The sequence below is a fragment of the Tilletiaria anomala genome (assembly GCF_000711695.1).
Source record: "Tilletiaria anomala UBC 951 chromosome Unknown K437scaffold_3, whole genome shotgun sequence".
Classification (NCBI taxonomy): domain Eukaryota; kingdom Fungi; phylum Basidiomycota; class Exobasidiomycetes; order Georgefischeriales; family Tilletiariaceae; genus Tilletiaria; species Tilletiaria anomala.
In genome coordinates this window covers 21464-42997 of record NW_013547019.1, presented here as the reverse complement: position 1 = coordinate 42997, position 21534 = coordinate 21464, and the positions used below count along the sequence as shown (strand labels likewise).

Genomic DNA, 21534 nt, shown 5'->3' with positions numbered 1-21534 from the left:
CAGACAGGCAGACGGTCGAATCATTTGCACTCGTGATTGCTCGAAATGGCAGCCCTCTTTCGACCGTGGCTGCCACGAGCGACGCTTGCGCTCGCCGGTCCGTCTCGGACGCCGAGCTCATCTGCCACCTTGCTACCTGTGCTCTCCGCTCGCCGCTTGCACCTCACGCGACCCGAGCGAGCCGCCGTCTCGGGTCCCTCGCCGGACGGGCTGGAGAACTCGACTTCAGCAGCGCAAGCTTCCGGATCTAGAGAGACCCTCGCACAAAATGCCAGGAGCTACAATGCTCCGCCGTCCGAGCGGCAGTCGGCCGTCCAAGCGGCCAAGGAGAGGAAGATGCGGCAGTACGAGGCGGTGCTGAAGCAGAAGGCGGCAGAGTGAGTGCTTTCTTTGTGCTTATCCGTGAAGCCAGAATGGGGCTCGTTGACTCACTTTTTGCGCATTCAGGCGTGGCCTGAAGTCTATTGAAGAGCTCAAAGCACAAGTCATTGCGGAAAAGGCGGCGCAAAAGCTGAGCTCAAAGCCCGCAGTCTCGTCCTCGCCGATAGAGGAGCGAGATGCCAAGGTTGCCGCTGATATTCGAGCCCGAGCAGAAGCCGAAGCGAAACGGAAGCTCGAAAGCGGCCAGCTGCATCCGACTTCCAATTGCAAGGGCCCCGTCAAGCCGCTGGACGAAATCCTGAACATCGAGAAGCTCATGCAGGAACCGCCCGATCGTATCCAGCAGCTGTGGACGGGCTATCACATGATGAGGAACAAGCTCTCCGCAGTCATTCCCGTCAGCGTGTATGAGACGCTGATCAGCACCGCAAGACGCTATCCGCAATTCGTCCTGCCTTTGCCACGTACGATCGTCGGCGGAGAGGCATCGCAAGATCCTCAGCATGCAGGTGCAGATGCAAACGCCACACAGGCGCAACAGGGCTACGAGATGCACTTCCTCGAATGGGGCTTCTTGCCTGCCCCCACCTCCATCCTATCTTCATCACGCACAGCAGCATCACCGTCCACCTTACCAGGCGGCGATAATGCAGCGCCCAAGCCTCTGCCCCCTCCGACGACGGTCCTCTTCACGCCCCTGGCGGAGTACAAGCTCCGGCAGGAGTTCGCGCAGCCGCTGCTAATCCTGACGCACTACACCGACCTGGCGCACGCCAAGGGCCTCGTCCTCATGCGCGGTGAGATCACCGACGCGGACGAAGCGCAAGCGGCGGGCGCGAGCGTAAAGGACGAGGAGCGCGTGGCGCAGCCGCATTCGCAGGGGCGCATGACGCAGCAGGATGCGCAGATGCTCAGCATATGCATGCAGCGCTTCTACCTCCCGGATCTGGGCAAACGCGACGCCAATTCCGGAGCCTACGTTGGCGCTGCTCAGCGCAGCCAGCTCCTGGAGGCTTTCCACTCGTCGCCACAGAACTTTGACGTGGAGAAACTCGTCGACGCGGCTTTCAAATTCTGAATCGGTTACCAAACGATCTGAACGCGGTCTCTTTTGAGAATTGTGAAGCTTTGAATCCTCGATAGGGAGCAACAAATTTTGCCTTCATGCGCCCTGCTTCATACTGTCACGTCGATAGAATGTCCCTTTCACATCTCAAACACATAAATGCCGCATGTTCCCCAAGTGTAGCTTCATAGTTCGGCCATTAGAGTCAATACGATTGTCCATGATGGTTTTGTTCCTCATCGTCCTCTTCATCATCACCACCTTTGTTCCACTGGCGAGCGCTAGAAGAAAGCGAAGCGCCGTTGCTGGCGTTCTTTAGCGCGTTCCTCCTCCTCCTCGGAGTCGTTGGTCGCCTGCGGTCGCAGCAGCTCGTCCTCTTCGCTCGAGGGCCTTCCGCCCTTACGCAGTGGATATTCCTTATCGGACCGTTGCTTCTCGCCCTCCCTGTTGAGCACCGAGGAGAGCCCAAACTCCGACTGACCTCCGCTTCCGTCCTCCGACAGAGCCGTCACATCTGCTGGACCCTTCTTGGCGTGCTCCCACATGGTCCGAATGTTATTGTTTACAGGCAAGGCTGGACCCACCGACCGCGGGACGGCGTACGGATCAATATATTTGCCCTGCTGTAATGCCGACGAGCTGCTCGGTCCACCTGGAGCTCCTTGTAATAGAGGTCCTCCGTGCGCTGCAGCCAACTGCGCACGCGCGTCATGGTGCGACTGCAAAGCGCCGCGCGGCTCGGTGTGGTAGACGCGCCGGACGATCTCTTCGTTGTTGTATTCGTCCGCAGGCGTAGCGCTGCTCGACATGGCCGTGCTGGTCGTCGTCCCGCTGAGGTCTGCTTCCTCGGACGTGGGCGTCAACACGGATAGAGTGGCCATGGCGCTGCCACCAGGCCCGAATCCGGGCCCGGCGAGGGGCGATCCAGGCACCTTTTCGCGGTCGTGGCCCTCTGTGCCGGATGCCCAAGAGATGGCTGTGTCGCGCTTGAGCGGCATCTGCGGCGGCATGGTAGATATTGCCCTGTCCGATGCGCTCGCCCCACCACCGCCGAGCGGCGAGCGCGGCACAGGCCCATCGTGCAGCTGATACCGCTCCACATCGTGTCCCACACCTCGGAGTGCACCCATCTCATCCCCTACGCGGTATTCGTCCGCACTGCTGTTGAAGCGCCTCGACAACCGGCTTGAGGAGCGTGCTCTGATGACAGACCCGACGATGCCCAGGCCTCCGCGGATCGTGTCCACACCGGGATCTTCGATCTGCGTACTCTCGCCCTTTTCAGACTGCCGGAGATGAGAGCGAGACGCTTTGAGGAGCATCGTCGTTGAGCGGTCGATGCCTGGTTTCTGCGCGAGATCTTCGGGATCGATCTTGCTCAGCTGTAGAATGGTGATTCCCACGCAGATGACGAGGAAACCAAGTACGATCGTGACGATGGCGACAACTGCGACAAGAAGAGGAGAACAGCACGTCAGGGTCAATACATTTTATGGTCCCATGCTCGCTGCTTACCAGACGCAGAAAGGCCCTGGAAGAGGACGATGGAAGTGACGAGCGTCATAAAGGTGAAAAGGACATAGTACGTCGGCGTCACCATGGCGGTGTTGAACAGCTCAAGCGCTTTGTTGAGGTAAATCTAGTGAGCAGAGAAAAGAAGTCAGAATGCCGAGTAGGTTGGCAACGGTTGCAATGAGCATCCGAGTGCCTCACTCACGATCTCTGTCACAAGCGTGACGATAACAAAGCCAAGGAGGAAATAGATGAACCAGTACTTGAACTGGTTCTGACCTCTGATGCTGAGCAAAATAGCGCTGCCGAGGCCGCTGGTGACACTGACGCTCAAACCGCCAATGACGCTGCAGATACTGATGTGCACCAGCATGTTCTTCTTGCCCCACTTTGGCACCGCAAAGAAGATGAGGCCCAGCGCAACGACGAGGCAGACGCCCGTCCAGGCGAGAAAGCCGGGTGCGATGAACATCTTCTCAAACACCTTGATCTGCCCGCTTGCATGCTGGTCTGGCCCATTCAGCGCGATGATCGTCGAGCCAAGGATGCAGAGGCCGCAGCCAAGCCAGCCGAACATGGAGAGCTTCTCTTCCAGGAAGAACGAGGAGAGGATGGCGGAGACCTGCGGTATGAGTAGCGATACAATGCTCATCAGCTTCATGAATAGCTTGCTTTCATAAAGTGCATCGCGGCAGTTCCACTTACAACAACGCTGAGCGCACCCATCGGAGTGACGAGGATGGCGTCGGTGAACGAATACGCGACGAGGTTCAGTACTTCGCCCAGGATCATGATGATCATCCCGCTCCACCAGAGCGGGCTCTTGAGGTAGCTCAGCCCTTCGCCGGCGGTGGAATTGAACTTCTTTTGCGCGGCGAGCAGGCCGCGCTTCTTGAGCACGAAGCTGGACCCGATGAAGAAACCACTGGAGATGGCCATGGCAATGCCGATGTACTTGAAGTATCCTGGGTTTGCTGCTCCGTCGTCACCCGCAGCGACCTTCGACTCGGACGCGAGCGCTTGCGACGCGGACGCCATCAGCGACGACAACGAGGCCATCGCCGAGGATGCAGAAGCAGTTGTATTGATTGACGTGGGAAGAGCGCCCGAGGCGGCGGCGTTGGCGCTCGATTCGGCAGCTTGCCGCGCTAGCAGCGCCAGCACTCGTGTTGGAGTTGGATTCATGTCGCTGGCTTTTCATATGCAAGGATAAAAAGAAACCTGGACCCAAAGGGAAGAGCCGTTCCGCACGCTTAGGGCGGGAACTCTTTTCGAGGGCGCACGAGAATTCGACAGAGCTCTGGCGAGGGGGTAGACTTCGAAGGTCAAGTTGTACTGCTGAGCGCATATGCTTGTGACAGGCTTGTGGCGGTGAGGTACGCAATGCTGCACAGGAGGTCGAAAGCGTTCCAGTAGGCTCTTGCAGGCTCTTCGTCGTTGACCAATGTCGAAGCAGTCAAGCGTCAGGGCGAATGAAGCTTTGCACAGATCACTGAGGCATTTGACTCTCAAGGGACTCCGACAACCCAAAATAGTGACACGGGCCGACGAGCACGGTAGATGCACGAATGGGGAGAGAGCGCTTGGAAGCGACGTTTGACTGCCGTGAAGGCGTCAACCCTGCTGCGGCACGTGCCGGTCGCTCAGCAAGACAGTAAGTCCACAGGCCCTGGACCGAAAAGAGCTCTGAAGTAAGGCGTTGAAGATGCGTAGATGTGTGAGAGAGCGAAGCTGTGCATGCGCCCTTCCAGCCAAGGAAAGTCGATGCGATGTGTTCGACCTCAGTTCCCAGCGTCGTTCCACCGCTCAGTTTGTCGGGGACCGGCGGGGTTTCGCACAGCTATCTGGCCTCGCAACTCGCTGGCTCACTGCATTCGATGCGACTGCCGGAAGCCTGCACACGCCAGGTTTGCAACTTGCGTGTTGAATTGGATTTCTACCAACAGGGGTCCTCGGCACCAGCTGCCGCTCAGAGGCTGCTCTCTGATGGGGGGGGTGCCTCTTGTGGGGCGGCAGTGGCTGTGTGGCGCTGGGGGCTTCCGGCCGCAAGCGGCACGACAGCACTGTGAGCACCATCGTCGCACTCGGCCGACAAAAAGGGGGCGGAACCCGCCTGGCACAGAACTGTGTGCCCACGGCTCCCTATCAGTCCACCACACGACAGTTGTCTCCGTCTGGTTTAGTGACCAAACATGCAGATTGCGGACTTCCAGCCGGGCCAGCTCGCGTTTTGTCCATCTGCAACAACCCCATGCCCCCCTACTCCACCAGCTTATCTCATGAGCATAATGTTTCCCTGCGCTGAAACTTGGAGAGCGAATGCCTGACCGAAAGGCCCGACTATCGTGCGTCCGGTCACCTGCAAACATGTGCGATCAACGAAAGCATGCAGCCCCTGTCCGTACTTGCACGTCAGCAAATGTTTGCATGCTACATTGTTTGCTGTGTCAGGCCCCTCGCAGGAGCGAGCTATGAAGAGCACACATGCATGCATGCATGCCGCACCATTTTCCCGTCCTTCGATCTGTCCATGCGCACACCCAGCACCATCAGTCTCGGCCCACGGAGGGCAAGTCGTCAGGTCGTGGCGCAGACGGAGGCACGACCAGCGGCAGTGGTACTGCTGCCGCGTCCGTCCATTGTATTGATGACGCTGCGTCACGGTCGCCGACAGCAACCATAACCTGGCCCACGCTGGCTCCTCCAGGACCCGGCACCGACGCGCCGTTATTGTTGTTCATGTTGGTGTTGGTGCTGTGTTCATTGGCGTTCTGGATCGCAGCCTCCGCGGCAGCGGCCCGCTTGCGGCGTGCCTTGCGCGATTCAAGCTCGTGCCATTCCCCTTGTACCTCTCGGAAGACCCTGCCATAACAAAGGCAGGTAGAGAATGTATGTGTGTGCACGGTCAGCTCAACAAACATTGAAAGCACCCATCCGAGAAGATATCCACTCACTCGATCGGAATTTGGGGAGGTGGCTCTTCTTCCGTAAAGTAAGGACTGGCGAGAGCTTCGGCAGCAGTAGCACGCCCCTGGGGGTCATAGTGCAGTAAGTCGAGCGCAAGGTCAAGCGCAGCAGGTGACAGCCATCTATTCATCACGAAAATGCAATGGAGCATAGGTTGAACAATCAGCGAACCGTTGTACGCGTCTCCGTTGGCCTCAACCATTATTCTACTCACTTTGAGAACACCCGACGGAACCGGGCAAGGTTCTCTTCCGCACTTCCGCACTTTTGGCCATTCCCGTTGACCTCTGGCGCAGCAGACTGAATGAGCCCAAACCACGGCAGCTCATCGACGTCGGCCCACCGCTCGCTGGTGAAAGGCCCGAGGATATCTGTGATGCATTGGATCTGATGGATCTCGTCGTTGCCCTGAAAGATTGGTTTACGCGCAAAGAGTTCTAGAAAGATCGCGCCGGCGCCCCACATGTCAACCTCGGCCCCGTACTGCGTCGCGCCATACAGAAGCTCCAGTGGACGATACCACAGCGTGATTACGCGGTTCGTGTGATCTTCGCCCCGCCGCTTGGCGTATAGTCGCGCTAGGCCGAAATCGGCGAGCTTGAGCAGACCGTTGCTGTTCACGAGCAAGTTCGAGCCTTTCAGGTCCCGATGCAGAATGCCTTTCTTGTGCAGGTACTCCAACCCTTCGAGCATCTGCTTGGCTAAGGACTTGATATGCTGCAGCTTGAACTCGATCGCTGGATTTGCCAACACGCCGTTCAGATCGTGCTCGAGATATTCGAAGATCATGTAGACAGAAGCTACGGCACCCGATAAATGTGAGTGAGAAGCTGCATTCTCACATTATCACGCTTCGACTCACCCTTTGACACCATCATCTCGTGCAGGCGTACGACGTTAGGATGGCGCAGCGCTTGCAGGATCTTGATCTCTCGCAAAGCAGTGATAGGAAACCCGTCCTTTTCCGACTCCATACGAATTTTCTTCAGGGCAACCAGCACACCGGTGTTCTCCGCTCTGGCCTTGAAGACTTGTCCGTATGTACCTTCACCGACCTGGTCGAGGCGGACGTATCCTTCGCACGGATGCGCCTTCTTGGGCGCCGATGCATACAACGCTCGTTCGGCGTCTTCCTGCTCCGCTTTCTTGGCCGCCTTGATCTCTTCTGCAGTCGCCTCTAGCTCCGGCGACAGCGCCCGCTCAGAGCCACTATTTTCCGGCCGATCAGCTTCTCGCTCCGCTCCACGGCCTCTGTGCATATCGAGAAGGACTTCCGGTGATCGAGATCTACCCCGTGCTCGTGGCAGATCGTCATCTTGAGTCATCATATGCTTTCCAGTGGCGCTCAAACAGCGATGACCGTCTTCACGATGCGGTCGTCGCCAATTTTGGAGATGTCGATCAGCCTTTTGATCTTCATCGTCCCAGCGGCGGCGTGAACGTATCCCTCGATCCCCCCGCCTATCTCTTTCTTCGCGCTCTCGATCCCGCCTCCGGTAGTATTCATCCCACCGCCGCTCTCTGTCCTCGCGTGAGCTTGCTTTCTCATCGACTGAATACCGCGGTTTAGTGCGCCTCGACTCGCTACTGCGCGCGCTTTCATTATCGTCGTCACGTTCTCGATCTCGATCTTGCCATCGCCTGTCGGCTGAGTTCTCACACGTCGATCGATGAGAGTCGCCTCTGACATACGCTTTACTGTGCCGGCGGCTGTCAGAATCTGATCGATGTTGGTCTGATGCTCTTCTCTCCCGCTCACGGCTTGCTGATCGTTCACGGTGGCGACCTATGGAGTCGCGTTCCCAATGCAAGTCAGAGCGACTTGGAGCGGCGTGGTCGTGAATGGACCTGGTGCCATCAGTGCGGTAGCGCTTTGGTGACCTCAGCGTTGATATAGACAATGGTGAGGTCTGTCGTTTGCGTACATGTTCCGCATAACTTTCTTTGGTTACATCGATGTCGCGCGCATGCTCCCGCCTCCTGAGGCGCTCGTGGTCTTGTGCATGATCTTCCCCACGATGTCTCTTGATGAATGTACGTTGAACTGAGGAGTCCGCCGACTTTAGCCCTTCGGCGCCAGACATCGCTGGCATCGTTGCCCTGTCAAGTGCATGCCTGTTGTTGAAGAACTTTGCTTCTATCGGCGTTCCATCTGTGCTTTCGTCATCGGCATGCTCGCCATTCACATTCGAGGAGTAATCTGCGGCTGGAAAGGAGGTCTCCATTTCCGTGAGCATAGTGGTTGAACCCAAGATGAGCTTGCAGTGTGACAGAAAGGTTGCAATACCCTGGGTTGTCGATCATCAGTAGCGTACCCAGAGTTGAATTTAACCTAGCTATGTAACGAAGGTAGGCTGTCGACATTGGGACATAAACATGCGTGAAGCAGAGGGTCAAGGGAGGTTAGATCAAGGCACAAATGAATTGAGAGCATGGCATCGTCACGAGCTTGGCCCTCACCTGCAGCACGTCGACCACGAAGAGGAAGCAATTGGGTACAATGTGCAGTCGATAAGCCAAACTGACCGTATGCCAGTCGCTGCGGACTGCGCAATGGTGTGAATGTTGCAGGCGAAGGTGGTGAGATAGTGAGACGATGAAAGCTGCGCAGAAAGGTTGCCCAAAGTTTTGCCTCTCACAGATGGCTCAGCGGCCCAAGTTGTTTCAAGTTGATATAATTGTAGCCGCTTGCGATGTCTGCAGGCTCTGAAGGAATCACAGTGTTGGAAGAACGGATGCCATTAATGTTGCCAGCCGACCCAGTGTGTCGTTGCGGCGGGCAGACGATGGTTCAGTGCACGGGTGGGGGAATCGATTCTCTATACGTGGGCTCTTGAAGAATCGCGCGTGTAGCGTGAGCCACGCATCCGAGCTTGACGTCTGAACACACAAAGGAGCAGTGCTCACAGATGGGCCGCTTCTGAAGCTTCGTTGCAAAGCTCTGCGTGTCTCCCAAGCGCCCCCAGAATCTGGCTTCAGCTTTCACTTCCGTTGGAAATCTCCGTGAACCCCCCGTCCTTTAAATCCAAGCCCTCGAGAGTCAGGATGGCCGCACCAAATTGTAGGCAATTGACGCCGGTCGAACGATTGTTGTCCTGCAGAATGAGTGTAGCAATACAGTGCTTGATCTGAGCCGGCTACCTGAAGTCGAGAATCTGACTTGCCCCAAACCGAGTATTCGAAGCAGTGGGAAGACTGTTATTGCTGGGCGAATGATTTGTCCAACGTGCTTTGAGACTGGCAAATACCATATACCAGATGCCAGTCACCGCGCACAGGGGAATGCGAGTATTGAGCGAGATCTTGAAAGCACTTTTCCGTAGCAGTATGCTGTTTGGGAGTCGCTCAATGTGTTTAGCATCTCCAACATCCTGACCCGAAGCAGCTCCATGCCTTAGAACTTGGGTTGCCAACGACTCATTCACCACACTAACCACAATAGAACCGCACCAAGAAAAAAAAGAATGTCGACACTCACCAGAGGAGAACGCGACGCGAAAGATGAGAAAGGTGATCAGCATTCAGAAATCAGGATCGATTTCTGATGAGAATCCAATCGTTGAAAGCTCAGGGTTTTGCATGATCTTGCTTTCATTCGATTGATGGATTACACAGACTGATGCCGGAAGAAGCAGAAACGGCAGCATGGAATCATGCTCAGCAGCCCGGCTGGACGGTCACGGCCAGGGGACGAGGCTGATGACATCAGGCGCTCCAGCACTGGCGACCTCCGGCTCGGCGGACTGCAACAACGACCACCCGCTCTGAGCCTTTTAAAGTCTCGTGCGGATGTGCATCAAGGGCTTCCCACGGAACAGGAACGGACTTTGCATGGCGTTCCGGCCGCAGACAGGCCATCGATTCCCATATACGATGGCACATCCGGGCCTAGAGGCATCTCTCATCTGGCCACCACTTCTAGGCAGAGCGTGCCACGACTGCATCCAGGAGTTGGCTCTGACTTTGACAGCTTCTCTGCCTCACAGCCAGCAACGTATTCTTGGAGGCGTGGTCACAGGTCAATCGTTTCAACTTCTGCCTCTCAGCCTCCGCTCGCTTCTAGCGATGCCAGACTTCCGCAGGACGCCGCCATCTCTCATAACTCTATCCCATCCGGATTGCTACATCGCGGCAGCCGCTATCCTTGTCGAATGCTACCAACGCTGAGCAGGGAACCGTGTACGTCTCAAACTTCAGCCGCTTCTGAAAGCAACAGGGGACCTTGCACCTTGCTACGAATGCCATCAAGATATCCGTACGCATCTTCCACCGGGGAAATCCAAGGAAACCGAGGCGATCACAGCAGCAGGGCAGCATTTGATTCCGGCGACTCTCAAGCTGACAAGTCATCGAACGATACCATTGTCTTGCACGATGATTCTTCCTGTCTCGATTTACCAGTTCTGAAGAAAGTCAAACTCAGTCCTATCAAGAAGAGTACACAACCTGCGAAACATACACTTTCGAAGTACAAGTCCTTGGTACCACGTTCAAAACAGCGGCCTCGGAAGGAACTTGAGGGAACGGTCAGCATGGGCGCGGCAGAGACTGGCCGCGAAGTTCAGATTTCTTCAGATAAAAATGAGATATGGAATGCTTGGAAGGCTGATGTGCGACGCCGGGGAAAGGCTGGACAGACAATGGAAAGCTCGTCAAAACAATATCAATTGACCTCTTCGTATCATCCAACGCCAAAGTGTCTTGCTCCTGCTTGTTCATCTTCCACACTGGGAAAAGTTGACGAGCAATCGCACGCGAGCCCACAAAATGCCGGAGGGGGGTTATCAATGCAATCAATCGGAGATCGATCAGACAGAAGGCCATATCAGAGCTTGGCAAGCTCAGAGGCACCTGGCCTCAAGATACCCGGCAGCAGGACGTCGGATGTTAGCTGGGAAACTTTGGTCAGCCATGACATCTCCCTCAAAGCGAGCTCTGCCTTAAGGTCAACCGCTTGGCCGCTCCGTAGATCAGGCCTGCTTGTCCGACATGTGCCATTGCGCGCCCCTTCTAAGTCACCAACCGTAAGCAAATCGCAACTCAGCTCGTCCCTACGTCGACGAGTCGAATCGAACATAGCCTTCTTGCATTCTGAGTTATCACCCGACTCGGGTCGCCAAGTCACAAGGGCTACTCGACATCCGAACCGAGCGGAGACAAATGGAGAGACCGATGAAATGGCAGATGAAAAGTTTGTTGCACTCACGAATGGTGCAGCAGAGCTCAAGGAAAGGGCCCAGAAGAAAGGAAGATCAGAGTTAGGCCAGGAAAAATCGCTTTCTAGAGAAGCGGTAAGCCTGTCGCCTGACGAAGACGACGAAGGCGGCGAAGAACTGCTGGCAGAAAAGCCTCTGCCGTTTGATGGGCGCCTGCTTGATCCAGAGCTTGTGGCAGAGCCGCAGGCAGAGAAAGAAGCATCAGCCAAGGCAGAAGACGTCCCTGCAGCTGAGGCAGATGTGGAGGCAAAAACAGAAGCACAATTGCGCGCCGAAGCCGATTCGACGCTTAAACCTGAAGCTGGGGCCCGAGGCGAAGAAGGGGCCGAAGCCGAAGCCAAATCTAAAACTAAAACAACAACAAAAACAAAAACCAAAGCTGAACCAGAGCCAGAAGGAAAAGCGGTGGCAGAAGCAGATGCCGAGGCAGAGGCAGAGGCGATCAAAGTTCAGATCACACACCCGAATGCAGCAAAGGCTGGGACGCAGCGTTCAGTTGGAAATTCAGCAGGTGAACGAGCAAAAGGCAAGGAGAAGTTGTATACCAAAACCACAGAGTCTCGGGAGCAAGAGTTACTCCCAGCACACCCATTCTTTTGCGAGGACGCGGTTTGGCGGGACGAACCGGAAGCAGGGTTGATCATCAAACGCACCAGGGATTCGATAGCCCGTGCTCGTTCGGTTGGATGGGTCGACCCCAACCTGCCTCCACCGAGGCTATCGAAGGGCACAATTGGGCGCAGAGATGACAAGGACTCAACAGGTAGCTCAGATGAAGCATGTTTAGGACGAAGGCCTGAGCTGGACGCGCTCAAGGCGTTGCTGGATGACACAGAGTCGCTTAGCAAGCGTCCGCGGCCATTCTACAACGATGCGATCTCCATCGGGTCTGAGACCGAGGAAGATGATGAGGAGCGGCCGTACGACTCCGAGGAGAACGAGAGGCAAAATCGACAAGCCGAGAAGCTGAACAAGCGAAAACGGCAAAGGAATGCTGCCGGAAAGTGCAAGCGGAGCATATTGTCGTCTCGTTCGAAAAGGAAGCAAACGCGATCAGTTTCGTCGGCGCGCAGACTTTCTATTATTTCAAACCGCAACGATGAGGACGCCTCGTCCAGAAAGAAGGCCCAAACGAGGAAGAGCAACGGCTTCGGTAGTACTGCGCCATCCATCTCTGAAGCATGGCTCGAAGCTCAAAACGCTGCTACTGCTCAGCTTGGGCCTCACATCCCTCGATCGCGCTCAGCATCTCCCCTTGCTCCACCATCTTTGCCAGACGTCGACCTGCATCCTCCGAGAAATGTAAAGCACATCGAAGCTCGACAGAGCCCGCTTACTGGCCTTCTCAGACATCGTATAGAACGTGAGCGGTCCACCGAGAACGTTTGCGACAAGATCACTGGGTATTGGGGCGGCGATGCATGGCGCTGGGAGCCATGGGTTATCCTCGATAAGGAGCAGCGGGCCCTCGTTCAGTGGAACTTGCGCTCTTTCCACCTCGGCGTCGCACTGCAGGTCTTGGAGTTGGCAAAAATGACCTCTGCAGACAAGGGATCTGGAGGCAGCGTTCCATTTGCAGCGTCACTTGCCATCAGCCAGGCAATCCTCCGACGTGATCCAGAGGAGAGTCACATTCAAGCAATCACGAGGAGAGACTTGTGGCGTGCAGCAGTATCGCTCGTGGGAATGGGTGAGCAAGCCTCTCTCGCTGGGCGCCCATGATGCACAAACCATACAGGGCAAGGCTGACACGGAACATTCCTTTGCATCAGAGTGCACTACATGGACATGAAAGCGTGTGCTGCAACGTGTGGCGCTCATACATCCAATTTACCCCCTACCTCCTATGATCATCTTGGTCATTCACAAGGGTGTTGGCGGCGTAATACTCGCATCAGTTTTGTCTATCCCCAAGATTTATTGCATGCATAATGTAGAATACCAAATGCGCAATGTAAAAAAATAGCGGTGAAGGTCTAGTAATAGTGGTGAAGCGAAGCGAAAGTCACGCTGGCGTGCCAACATCTGTCAGCGTCCCCAATGTTGTGCGCCGGGATCGGAACCATCCGTCATGCTGCCAAGCATGGGACCTGTGCCCCAGAAAGAAGCATTCTGGCCTTTGGGTGTATCATAGAGAAGCTTTGTACTGAGTCCAGATATCCACGGTATTGCATTGGCAAGCTGTTGCTCGTCGTCTGCGCTGATGAACGTCGGCTGCGGCAGGCCGCTGATGGCATGGTTTCCATGCATGCGGGGATCCTCACTAGGGTTCAACGCGCTGACGCTGCGAATGTGCGTGTCGTGTTGCGTGCGCTGGACGCCTTGCATCAGGTTAAATTGCTTCGCTGCAGGATGCGCGAAGGCATTGGTGACGTTCTGCTGCAATGACATGGGCTGCAGAGAGGCTCGGCGGGTATGGCTGGCATGCGAATGATTGGCCATTGCGACAGCAGCTGCAGCGTCATCTCTCTGGCGCCCGATGAGTCTCCCCACAGCACCATTGTCCGATCCGGTTGCTTGGTTGTCATTCTCTTGGACATCTCCGCTGGCGCACATGGTCGTAGACTCGTTCAGGCTGGATGCAGTCCGCCTCCTTTTATTCGGTCGATTCGGTGATGAGGCGCGAATACGCGGTGACTTGATGCGGCTGTCGATCGTAGGTGTGCGGCAGCTTTGCATCAGATCAGCCCGTGTTGGCTGAGAGGAGGATCGATACGATGAGGCCGATCGCATGGGTACTGAACTTGCATCCGTCGAAGTGCTAGGAGCGCTGCTGCTGGTAGCTTCATCGCCTGGGATTGGGTCAGGGGCGTTAAGACATGTCTGGATGAGCTCTCTTCCCTCGCGATCTCGGACAACTGGCTTCAGCTTGGGTGTGGAAAACGTGTACACGAGACCGGTCGAAGACACCACGAGCAGAAGAACCTGTGTGCCTGTGAGGGTGGCAAGCTCATAGGCCTGGTCATGGACGTTGCGAAGTCAGTCATGAACCGCCAACGATAAGACAGCGACGCGCCGGGCGTACCTTCTTCATAATGCCGGCTTTGCGTTTGCTGAAAGTGATATGACGCCTTGCGTCATCTTCAATGAATGAAATGTTGATCTTGCGGCGACCCGTCTTCGAGTCCTGCTTCCCCTTGACGGCAGCCTTTGCTTTGGCCATGCCAGCTTTGCCTTTTCCCTGAGGACTGCTTGATACTTTACCTTTGACTTTGGCGGCAGACGCGGTGGTAGCTGTTGGCGCTTCATCGTCGTCTTCATCGTCGTCCGAATCCAAACCATGAATATCCTCATCACACTCCTGCTCGCCGAGTTCGTTTAACCCGAGTGCGCCACTTCCGCCTGAGAAGAGTCTCTGCTGCGCTTCCGTGGCCAGCTGAATGGAACCATATGGTAAGGTATAGACCTGGTTGTGATCGCTTGTGTGCAAAGTGGTTTGAGGAGACGCCATCATACTCATCGGGTCGACAAGGTGAAGTGAGGTTGAGCCGTGGGACGAGGCTTGTCTCTGATTGTTCCTTGGATCGACAGATGATGGAGGCAGCGGCTGCAGAGGAGCGAGTGGCGAACTGGAGTCGCTGGTGGAGTGACTCTCCGCGGGACTTAGGCTGCTGGTGTCGAGATGCGGCGACAGGTAATGGGAGGAGAGAAGACCAGGATGTACCGGGTGATCGGAGCTCATGTAAGCGGCGTGGTCTTGATTGGAAGAGTGGGACATGGCGGACAAGAACATGTCTTTGCTCTGTTCGTTGGAGGATCTGCGCCCGATGAAAGCGAGGCCACCTGGAAGGCTCGAGTACAGATCCAGGTCCTGAACGAAGTTGATTTCGCCACTGGATGCAATACGGACAGGGGGTACGCCCTTTTGATGCGCCGGGTTAACTTCACGTGGGCTCGGCAGCCGTTTGCGAGGTGACAGGCGCGGCGAGTCAACTCCCGAGCTAGCCCGAGGTACCGAAGACATGAAGCTGATGAGTCAGAGCAAAAGACGATAATGAGCAGTTGTACCGCCCTGGGACACCTGATTCAGATCAACAAGCTCGACTAGTCATTCGACGTGAAGGTGCAAGTGATGAGAGCTGCAAGAGGTAGAGATCGCGATACAAGTCGAAGATGCCGACCGTCGATAATCAGCCTGAACTTGTACCCCAGGGTCGTGCGTGGCCTGCAATGACGATGAGATGTGGTGGAAACTTGTGCTTACTTGGTGAAAGCTCTTGTACGCTGATGCGAATTGCGAATGTAAGTCTCCCAACGATTCAGGGGTCCCCAGAATCCGGGGAGGTCAACATTGCTATGAGATGAAAGCAGGCACAGGGAGTCGACGAGTAAATCGAACATCAATGTGCATCTGTGAAGAATCTAGCAGGCCCAGACCTGCCAGCTAGGCGAGTCAATAGTCAGGAGAAGGGACTAGAGTGAGCGAAGTCTTGGAGTCTGGCTTGAAGCTTCAATGGTTACAGAACCTTGTTGCAGGCGCAGCGTATTACACGTGTATGTAAGTAGATCCATCAACTGTATCTTTGACAGTACAGAAGGCCGCCAGGCTAATTGCCACGGTGCGCAAGAGTGAACTGGTCAGTACATAGACATTGAAATAGTAAATAAGAGAAGCAGGGAGAAGCGCACGATGGACCAGCGAGTGTGCGCCTGTAGCGCTGTATGGATGCCACAAAGCGCTCTCACAGGCTCCCAAGCGTCAGATGCCCTTCTATCCAGCAGCCGTCAGCTATGAAATATTGTTGGCGATGTCCAGCAGTGTCCATACTCCGGCGCCTCAGAGTACTGCCTACTCCAATTCTCGGCGCAGTGTAGCACTGTGTAGCAACGATGTCAAAGTCAACGTTGGCCGTTCGACGGTTCGACCTGTCGAGTTTGACCGCTCTGACAAACTCTCAATACCGAAGAACCGACCGGCGACATTGTGCCGACGACTACCGGGCGCCGATCAGGAATTCAGGATACGCAGGTCGAGGCTCCGCACGTTACTGGAGACTAGCGGTCTCAGACTCTCTGCAGGCGCAGACGTCACAGTCAGAATCAGCAATGATGAACCACAGAAAAGTATTGCTCATTTCATAGGTGTGTCACTTTGCACGGCGCCACTCCACATGCACTGCCAGCATTCCACTGCTCTTCCCCTTCCCCACACTCCCAACGGTCGGACGCTTACTGCGGTTGGCGCGCAGCGAGCGGGATAAGCGTGTGACTATATTTTTCCTCGCCCACTTACTCCGAATGCCGAAGTTCATTGGGAGTGCCGCGTGAACCAGCACAACCCTACCTTTCAACGTGGCCTGATTGGACACATCACGTGATTTGCTGTAGCTGGATTCGCGCTTCGGTGTGACAGACGCGTGTAGATAAAACAGCAACCCAACAGGGCTATGAAGTCTGGTGCCAGCCACGTCGCGAGCATCGCAAATTGTCTGGCGACGAAGACCTGAACAAGCGTACAGGCCTTCAAGCCAAGCCCACAAGGCTTGACACAATTCGGCTGATTCGCACTTCGTTATCCTTTAAAGTAAGAGCCCTTTCCAGCCCCAAAGCGTCGGGAATTTGATTGCCAGAGCTCCGGCGCTCAAGATTGACACTGTCGCAATATGCCGGTATAAGGTGTAACCTAGCTCTGCTGAAGCACGCACACCCTGCAAGGAGAATCGCTCAAACCTACAGCTGCCATTGCAAGGCCATTATTTCAGCTCCACCACCCTTGACCATCCAGTGGCCCGAGTGGCAACTGGTAGAAACCGCGCAATACTAATTTGCATTGGGATATTGCCAGGCTTGTATTTCTTGCGAGATGTTCAGCAAAGCCCCGCGCAAAGGGCCATTTAGCCGTGAGTTCGTGCCTTTCCATTTATGATGGCCCGTGCTGCGGGATATTCATGTATAGCCCATACCCCACCCCCTCTTGGTGTTGCATCAATCCAGCGCCGGCGGACACCCCAGGTCCGAACACATATGATCCTCAGCCGGAAAACACTAACAAGTACAAACGCGGTGCTATGTTCGACTCCGATGCGAGGATGAAGTACTCGCAAGGGAAACAGCTCGCTCCTGGTGAGCTCTTGATAATGGGAGATATCACCACGCTCGCAGCCAGCCTGACGGGTTTCTCTCGCTCGTGGGGCAGACTCAATTGAAACTCTACCTCTGGGAAAGTCTGCCAAAGAAAATACCCTGACCGTGAAATCCATACAGAATCGCTCTTCCGACGCGAACAAGCTACAAGAACGCTTAACGAAGGCGGAAGCAAAGGTGGAATGTCTGCAGAGAGAGAAGACCACGCTTACCAATGAGAAAACAAACATCATCACTGATCTTCGTGAGTATCTGGATGGGAAGTGCTTTTTGACTATTACGATTAATGCAAATGCCATATCATTTCGCGAAGGCCTTTCGAATCAACGTGCCGAGAAGCTCAAGGCACAGCTTGAGAAGAGTGAAGAAAAAGCGGCAGCTTTTCGGGATAAAGCATCAAAGTCCACTGTGGACGATGTCACTGCTCGGGACCGTCTGAACACGCTTGTGAGGCTGCACGAGGAGTCAAAGCAGCATCAAGCAGAAGAGCTTGCGAGAGGGCAGCGACAATTCGCGGAACGAAAAGCTGCACACAAGACCAGAGAAGAGGCTTCCAAGCAAGAAGTTGCTTCGCTGCGAGCTGAGCTGGCTCATCAGCAGGAATTGGCTCAGAAAGAAGCAAAAGACCTGGCTCTGGGCTATTCAGGTGCTGTTGCGGAGGCCAATATCTTGCGGCGAGCTCTTAGCAAAGCGGAGCAGGTGCAACTGGAGCAGCAGAGACAGATATACGACCTCGAAGGAACCCTATCAGCTGCTAGAGCTCAACTCAGCGAAGACATGGAGAGACTTGGGCAGGAGCACGAGTATCTCGCCGAAGAAAACGAGCACCTTCGACAAGACCTCCATGATCAGGAGCTAGCTATGACCCTGGAAGTGGGCGAAAAAGTCGAAGCCGAGGTCGAACTCGCCCAGTTACGACATAACCTCTGCGTGATGCAAGACGTTGTGCTCGCGACCGTAGCAGAAGTACATCATATGGAAAGAGTGCTAGAAGCAACTACACTGGAGAATGATGGACTTGTCGTCCAGAATTCGCTTCTTGTCCAGCGCTTCAAAGAGCAGGAGGCGAAGGTGCAGCAGCTGTGTGCAGCTTCAGATCAAGCGCAAAACAACCAGAGAGTCGATTATGCAATACTTGCGTCCTTGCAAGCCGATATCGACACACTGCTCCAGCTTCGCCACGACGATTCAAATCTGCCTGCCCAGCTCCATCTTGATGCTGAAGGTATCGAACAGGAGCGAGCTGAATGGCGCGAGGAGCGAAAAACCCTTGCGTTCGCTTTGGACCTTGCGCGGAGAGAGTCGGATGTCCTCCGTGTGGAGAACATTCGGATGCTCGCCCTCATGGAGGATGTTCGATGCAGGGTGACAGATAATGCAACCGCAAAGTTGCTCGCCGAGAAGGAGTTGTCAGCGCTTCGTTCGGAGGCAGATGAGCTGCGAAAGGGAGCAAGTGCTCGTGACAAGGAGGTCTTGACATTGCGGAAAGAGCGAAACGGTTTCGACGACCAACTGCATCAGCTGCAAAAATATGAGTGGGAGGATCAAGCAGAGTTGCGAGAATTACGGGACGAGCTTAAAACAGTTACTGAAGAGCTTGAAAGTGCAAAGGGACACATCAAGGCGATCATCCGCAACCTTGGCCATGCAAAGGCAAAAGAAGAGCATTTGCAAAAGCAAAACTTGGTGTGAGCTTGCTGAGGCGATAGCCATGGTAAAAGTCTGGGGGCTCATCTGTTGTCTTGTTTGAATAGACTTGAGGAAGCACTTGACAGCGCAGTCAAATATGAGCGGGCATACGAAGCTCTGCAAGTCGAAGCACAGGCTCTAATCAGCCGAAACGCTCTTGCGGAAGAGGAGGCAGCAGCACTCTCAGCGATCAATGCCGAGTTGGTCGGGCACACCAACCCCTTCCAGAAGGTGCATCACATCAGCAAGATCAGAAGGGAGCTCGATGAATGTAAACAGCAGCTCATCGCTGCCTATATCGAGCGCGACGAAGCAGTCAAACAGCATCAGTTGCTTGCAGACCAGCTCGCCATGTTCCGCAGTCTCGACATGCCCCTCAACTTACGGCCGGCTACCAACCTCACACGCGTCCAGCGGCCTCCGCCATCCTCTGCTCCAGACTTGTCAACGCTACGATTAGCCAACTCCACCGCTTCATCCCAGGGCGCCCCAACTGCTCGACGCTCAGCTGCGCCACTGAAGGCATCTCGGGCAAGTCTCATCCGACCCTCACGACTAGCTGTCTCGCAGGTTGGCTCGGTCTCCACTGCCCAACGCGCACGGAAATCCATTCAGCACCTTCATGTGAGGAGGGTACATATCCCATACGAAGGCGAGGATGGGCCGGAATTGTTCCACGAAGATCAATGGAAAGACGAAGAGATGACTCTGCAGGAGCTGGGGTGGCGAAATGCATAATTCTGTAGGCTACAGCGTCAATCTTGAAAGGAATGTGTCTGCGAACCACTTGCTTCCTGGCGAGGCTACCACCACCTTGATGGGAAAAGGTGAAGAGTCCCCGTCCTGCTCAACCAGCGGTTTCTTGATGGATCCATTCTGCTTCAAGTCTTTCATTGCCTGATTCTCTCCTGCGCTACTCTTGTGGTAGCCCCGTCGGTCGATGACACACATCCCTCGCGTGATGGATCCATCTATCTCCATTTTAAATACTCTCTCTTGCGTTTGCCAACCAGGCATAGAACCAAATATTGCATACGCCACCGCAAGCGGATCGTGCGCGATGAAGTTGTCGTGCAGCTGTGGGTCGAATGCATCCGGAGGAGCGAATGAGTTCATTACGGTGCGCGGTTGGCTCAAGAAGGCGGACACAAATCTCGAGAGAGGTGAAGCTGAAGACAAAGTACTCTGAGACTTTACGAGCTGGCTGAAAGGAACCAAGTGCTGATGGGTGATGTCTAACGGTAGTAAGTGAATCGGCAAAGGTTGACCATTCAAGCTTGGGTGCATCCGTGGAATTTCGAGAAGAACGGCCGCTGCATATGGATCCGCAAAGAAATTGAACTCTGATGTTGGGGTTGTGTTTCCAGCATGGTCCAGAGCGCCCCCCATGACGGCTATTTGGCCGACCTTTGCAAAAGTCTTCGGGTCTTTCTGCCATGCCAGAGCCAAATTTGTCAAAGGTCCCACGGCGGCTATGTACACTGTACCCGGCGGCTCTGCAGCTAAGATGTCTAGAATCGCGTCGCATGCGTCCTTGGAGGAAGGATCAACCGGCTGAAAAGGATGAAAGTCTTCCTTGGGCTCCGGGAAAGGGTCTCCCGGCAGGAAAGAGACGGAAGAAAGGCCATCCCGCCCATGACTGCAAAAGTAACACGGAAAGATCAGACAAGGGACATGATATGCCGCTTGCGAATTCCTAGCCTCACAAGTAAGACGCAGTGAAAGCATTGCCTGCAAGAGGGCCTGTTGCTCCTGAATAAACCGGGATCTTTCTAGCGCTAGGTCCGACCGACCTTTGTAGGAGCTCTTGAGTCCTAGGTCGCTCATCTGATTCTAGATGCTCCTTCAATACGCCCCCGAGCCTGAGGACATTGGAAAGAGCGTAATCAAGTGTTGTGTTGCCGAATGTGAGGGTCAGAGCGGCAATTTCAACCTCTTCTGAGGCCAATGCGAGTACAATGGAGAGTATGTCGTCAACGCCTGGGTCAGTGCTATAGAGGAGGGAAGTCAGTGAGAGATGCTCAGACCCGGAAGCGTACCATGATGGACTTACTCTATGATCAGCTTCCGTGGAGGAGACATTACGGCGCTTCGCAAAAGCAATTCACACCTCGCCACGAACGCGCCTCTATAGAAATAGACAGGAGTTGCTGCGGATATTGGAAGGCAACAGCAGCCTTGAATGATGGAAGAAGCATTGCTGTAACGTAGTAGAAAGAAAGCATGGGCCGAACCCAGTGCATGTGTGATGTACCTGGCTATCATATTGCAGGAGGATGGGCAGTCACCAGTTGGTCTGAGCGCGGTGGCAAAAATGGTTAAATTCTTCGAAATGTGCGTTGGAATCGGGGGAGGTACTTCGCGATCCTTCCAGTGCATGTAAGTTTGTACTTAAACAAATCATGCGGAATCGGGTGGATATCGGCTGGTATCGTGGTTGAAATCCTACGCTTCACACTACACCTCAAGTCTCGTCCTCTCTTGGTTCTTTGTGTGCGCCACTCTCAGTTGTAACTCCTGAATTATAGTCACGCGGAAATCGGAATGTCGGGATTATCGTCGCTGGCCCCTCTCCTGATTCTCAAGAACGTTGAGCCGTCAGCCTTAGCAATCAACACG

The 21534-nt window shown here is 54.9% G+C and overlaps 9 protein-coding genes across 9 annotated transcripts; 3 read left to right on the top strand and 6 right to left on the bottom strand.

The window, feature by feature from the left end:
* The first annotated feature begins 10 nt into the window (after positions 1–10).
* K437DRAFT_230812 (ATP11-domain-containing protein) lies at positions 11–1670 on the top strand. Its single transcript, XM_013390581.1, has 2 exons — positions 11–377; positions 448–1670. The coding sequence occupies exons 1-2, from the start codon at positions 46–48 to the stop codon at positions 1457–1459; spliced, it is 1344 nt and encodes a 447-aa protein (XP_013246035.1). The 5' UTR covers positions 11–45; the 3' UTR covers positions 1460–1670.
* Positions 1594–4404, bottom strand: K437DRAFT_94759 (DUF803-domain-containing protein). Its single transcript, XM_013390580.1, has 4 exons — positions 3665–4404; positions 3165–3581; positions 2963–3086; positions 1594–2894 (listed from the first exon to the last, which is right to left on the bottom strand). The coding sequence occupies exons 1-4, from the start codon at positions 4142–4144 to the stop codon at positions 1729–1731; spliced, it is 2187 nt and encodes a 728-aa protein (XP_013246034.1). The 5' UTR covers positions 4145–4404; the 3' UTR covers positions 1594–1728.
* A 1104-nt stretch (positions 4405–5508) lies between these two features.
* Positions 5509–7185, bottom strand: K437DRAFT_219324 (Pkinase-domain-containing protein; the record flags this gene model as incomplete). Its single annotated transcript, XM_013390579.1, has 4 exons — positions 5509–5821; positions 5914–6048; positions 6141–6726; positions 6789–7185. 4 exons carry the CDS (start codon positions 7183–7185, stop codon positions 5509–5511), a joined length of 1431 nt encoding a protein of 476 aa, XP_013246033.1.
* An 86-nt stretch (positions 7186–7271) lies between these two features.
* Positions 7272–8163, bottom strand: K437DRAFT_265855 (uncharacterized protein; the record flags this gene model as incomplete). Its single annotated transcript, XM_013390578.1, has 2 exons — positions 7272–7712; positions 7852–8163. 2 exons carry the CDS (start codon positions 8161–8163, stop codon positions 7272–7274), a joined length of 753 nt encoding a protein of 250 aa, XP_013246032.1.
* Positions 8164–9346: 1183 nt separating this feature from the next.
* On the top strand, positions 9347–13118 carry K437DRAFT_292400 (uncharacterized protein). The gene is made up of 2 exons (XM_013390577.1): positions 9347–12832; positions 12915–13118. Exons 1-2 carry the CDS (start codon positions 9580–9582, stop codon positions 12932–12934), a joined length of 3273 nt encoding a protein of 1090 aa, XP_013246031.1. The 5' UTR covers positions 9347–9579; the 3' UTR covers positions 12935–13118.
* Positions 13053–14133, bottom strand: K437DRAFT_94707 (uncharacterized protein). The gene has a single exon (XM_013390576.1). The coding sequence runs from the start codon at positions 13873–13875 to the stop codon at positions 13171–13173; it is 705 nt and encodes a 234-aa protein (XP_013246030.1). The 5' UTR covers positions 13876–14133; the 3' UTR covers positions 13053–13170.
* Positions 13945–14305, bottom strand: K437DRAFT_219345 (SRF-TF-domain-containing protein; the record flags this gene model as incomplete). Its single annotated transcript, XM_013390575.1, has 2 exons — positions 13945–14100; positions 14168–14305. Coding segments are annotated over 2 exons (294 nt in total), but the record flags the coding sequence as incomplete, so codon positions are not given.
* Positions 14306–16659: 2354 nt separating this feature from the next.
* K437DRAFT_253202 (uncharacterized protein) lies at positions 16660–19690 on the top strand. Its single transcript, XM_013390574.1, has 5 exons — positions 16660–16982; positions 17077–17205; positions 17279–17470; positions 17540–18914; positions 18981–19690. The coding sequence occupies exons 1-5, from the start codon at positions 16946–16948 to the stop codon at positions 19651–19653; spliced, it is 2406 nt and encodes an 801-aa protein (XP_013246028.1). The 5' UTR covers positions 16660–16945; the 3' UTR covers positions 19654–19690.
* On the bottom strand, positions 19638–21122 carry K437DRAFT_230798 (nucleoside hydrolase). Its single transcript, XM_013390573.1, has 3 exons — positions 20969–21122; positions 20622–20906; positions 19638–20554 (listed from the first exon to the last, which is right to left on the bottom strand). The coding sequence occupies exons 1-3, from the start codon at positions 20995–20997 to the stop codon at positions 19663–19665; spliced, it is 1206 nt and encodes a 401-aa protein (XP_013246027.1). The 5' UTR covers positions 20998–21122; the 3' UTR covers positions 19638–19662.
* Between the last annotated feature and the right edge of the window lie 412 nt (positions 21123–21534).

Coding starts and splice junctions, on each gene's coding strand:
- K437DRAFT_230812 (XM_013390581.1), top strand. CDS start 46: ATGGCAGCCCTCTTTCGACCGTGGCTGCCACGAGCGACGCTTGCGCTC. Junction 378..447: donor CTGAAGCAGAAGGCGGCAGA/GTGAGTGCTTTC, acceptor TTGCGCATTCAG/GCGTGGCCTGAAGTCTATTG.
- K437DRAFT_94759 (XM_013390580.1), bottom strand. CDS start 4,144: ATGAATCCAACTCCAACACGAGTGCTGGCGCTGCTAGCGCGGCAAGCT. Junction 3,582..3,664: donor TGGGTGCGCTCAGCGTTGTT/GTAAGTGGAACT, acceptor CTCATACCGCAG/GTCTCCGCCATCCTCTCCTC. Junction 3,087..3,164: donor TCACGCTTGTGACAGAGATC/GTGAGTGAGGCA, acceptor TCTGCTCACTAG/ATTTACCTCAACAAAGCGCT.
- K437DRAFT_292400 (XM_013390577.1), top strand. CDS start 9,580: ATGCTCAGCAGCCCGGCTGGACGGTCACGGCCAGGGGACGAGGCTGAT. Junction 12,833..12,914: donor AGTATCGCTCGTGGGAATGG/GTGAGCAAGCCT, acceptor CCTTTGCATCAG/AGTGCACTACATGGACATGA.
- K437DRAFT_94707 (XM_013390576.1), bottom strand. CDS start 13,875: ATGCGATCGGCCTCATCGTATCGATCCTCCTCTCAGCCAACACGGGCT.
- K437DRAFT_253202 (XM_013390574.1), top strand. CDS start 16,946: ATGTTCAGCAAAGCCCCGCGCAAAGGGCCATTTAGCC. Junction 17,206..17,278: donor AGGGAAACAGCTCGCTCCTG/GTGAGCTCTTGA, acceptor CTCGTGGGGCAG/ACTCAATTGAAACTCTACCT. Junction 18,915..18,980: donor TTGCAAAAGCAAAACTTGGT/GTGAGCTTGCTG, acceptor TTGTTTGAATAG/ACTTGAGGAAGCACTTGACA.
- K437DRAFT_230798 (XM_013390573.1), bottom strand. CDS start 20,997: ATGTCTCCTCCACGGAAGCTGATCATAGA. Junction 20,907..20,968: donor CCACGGAAGCTGATCATAGA/GTAAGTCCATCA, acceptor CCTCCTCTATAG/CACTGACCCAGGCGTTGACG. Junction 20,555..20,621: donor GCTTTCACTGCGTCTTACTT/GTGAGGCTAGGA, acceptor TTACTTTTGCAG/TCATGGGCGGGATGGCCTTT.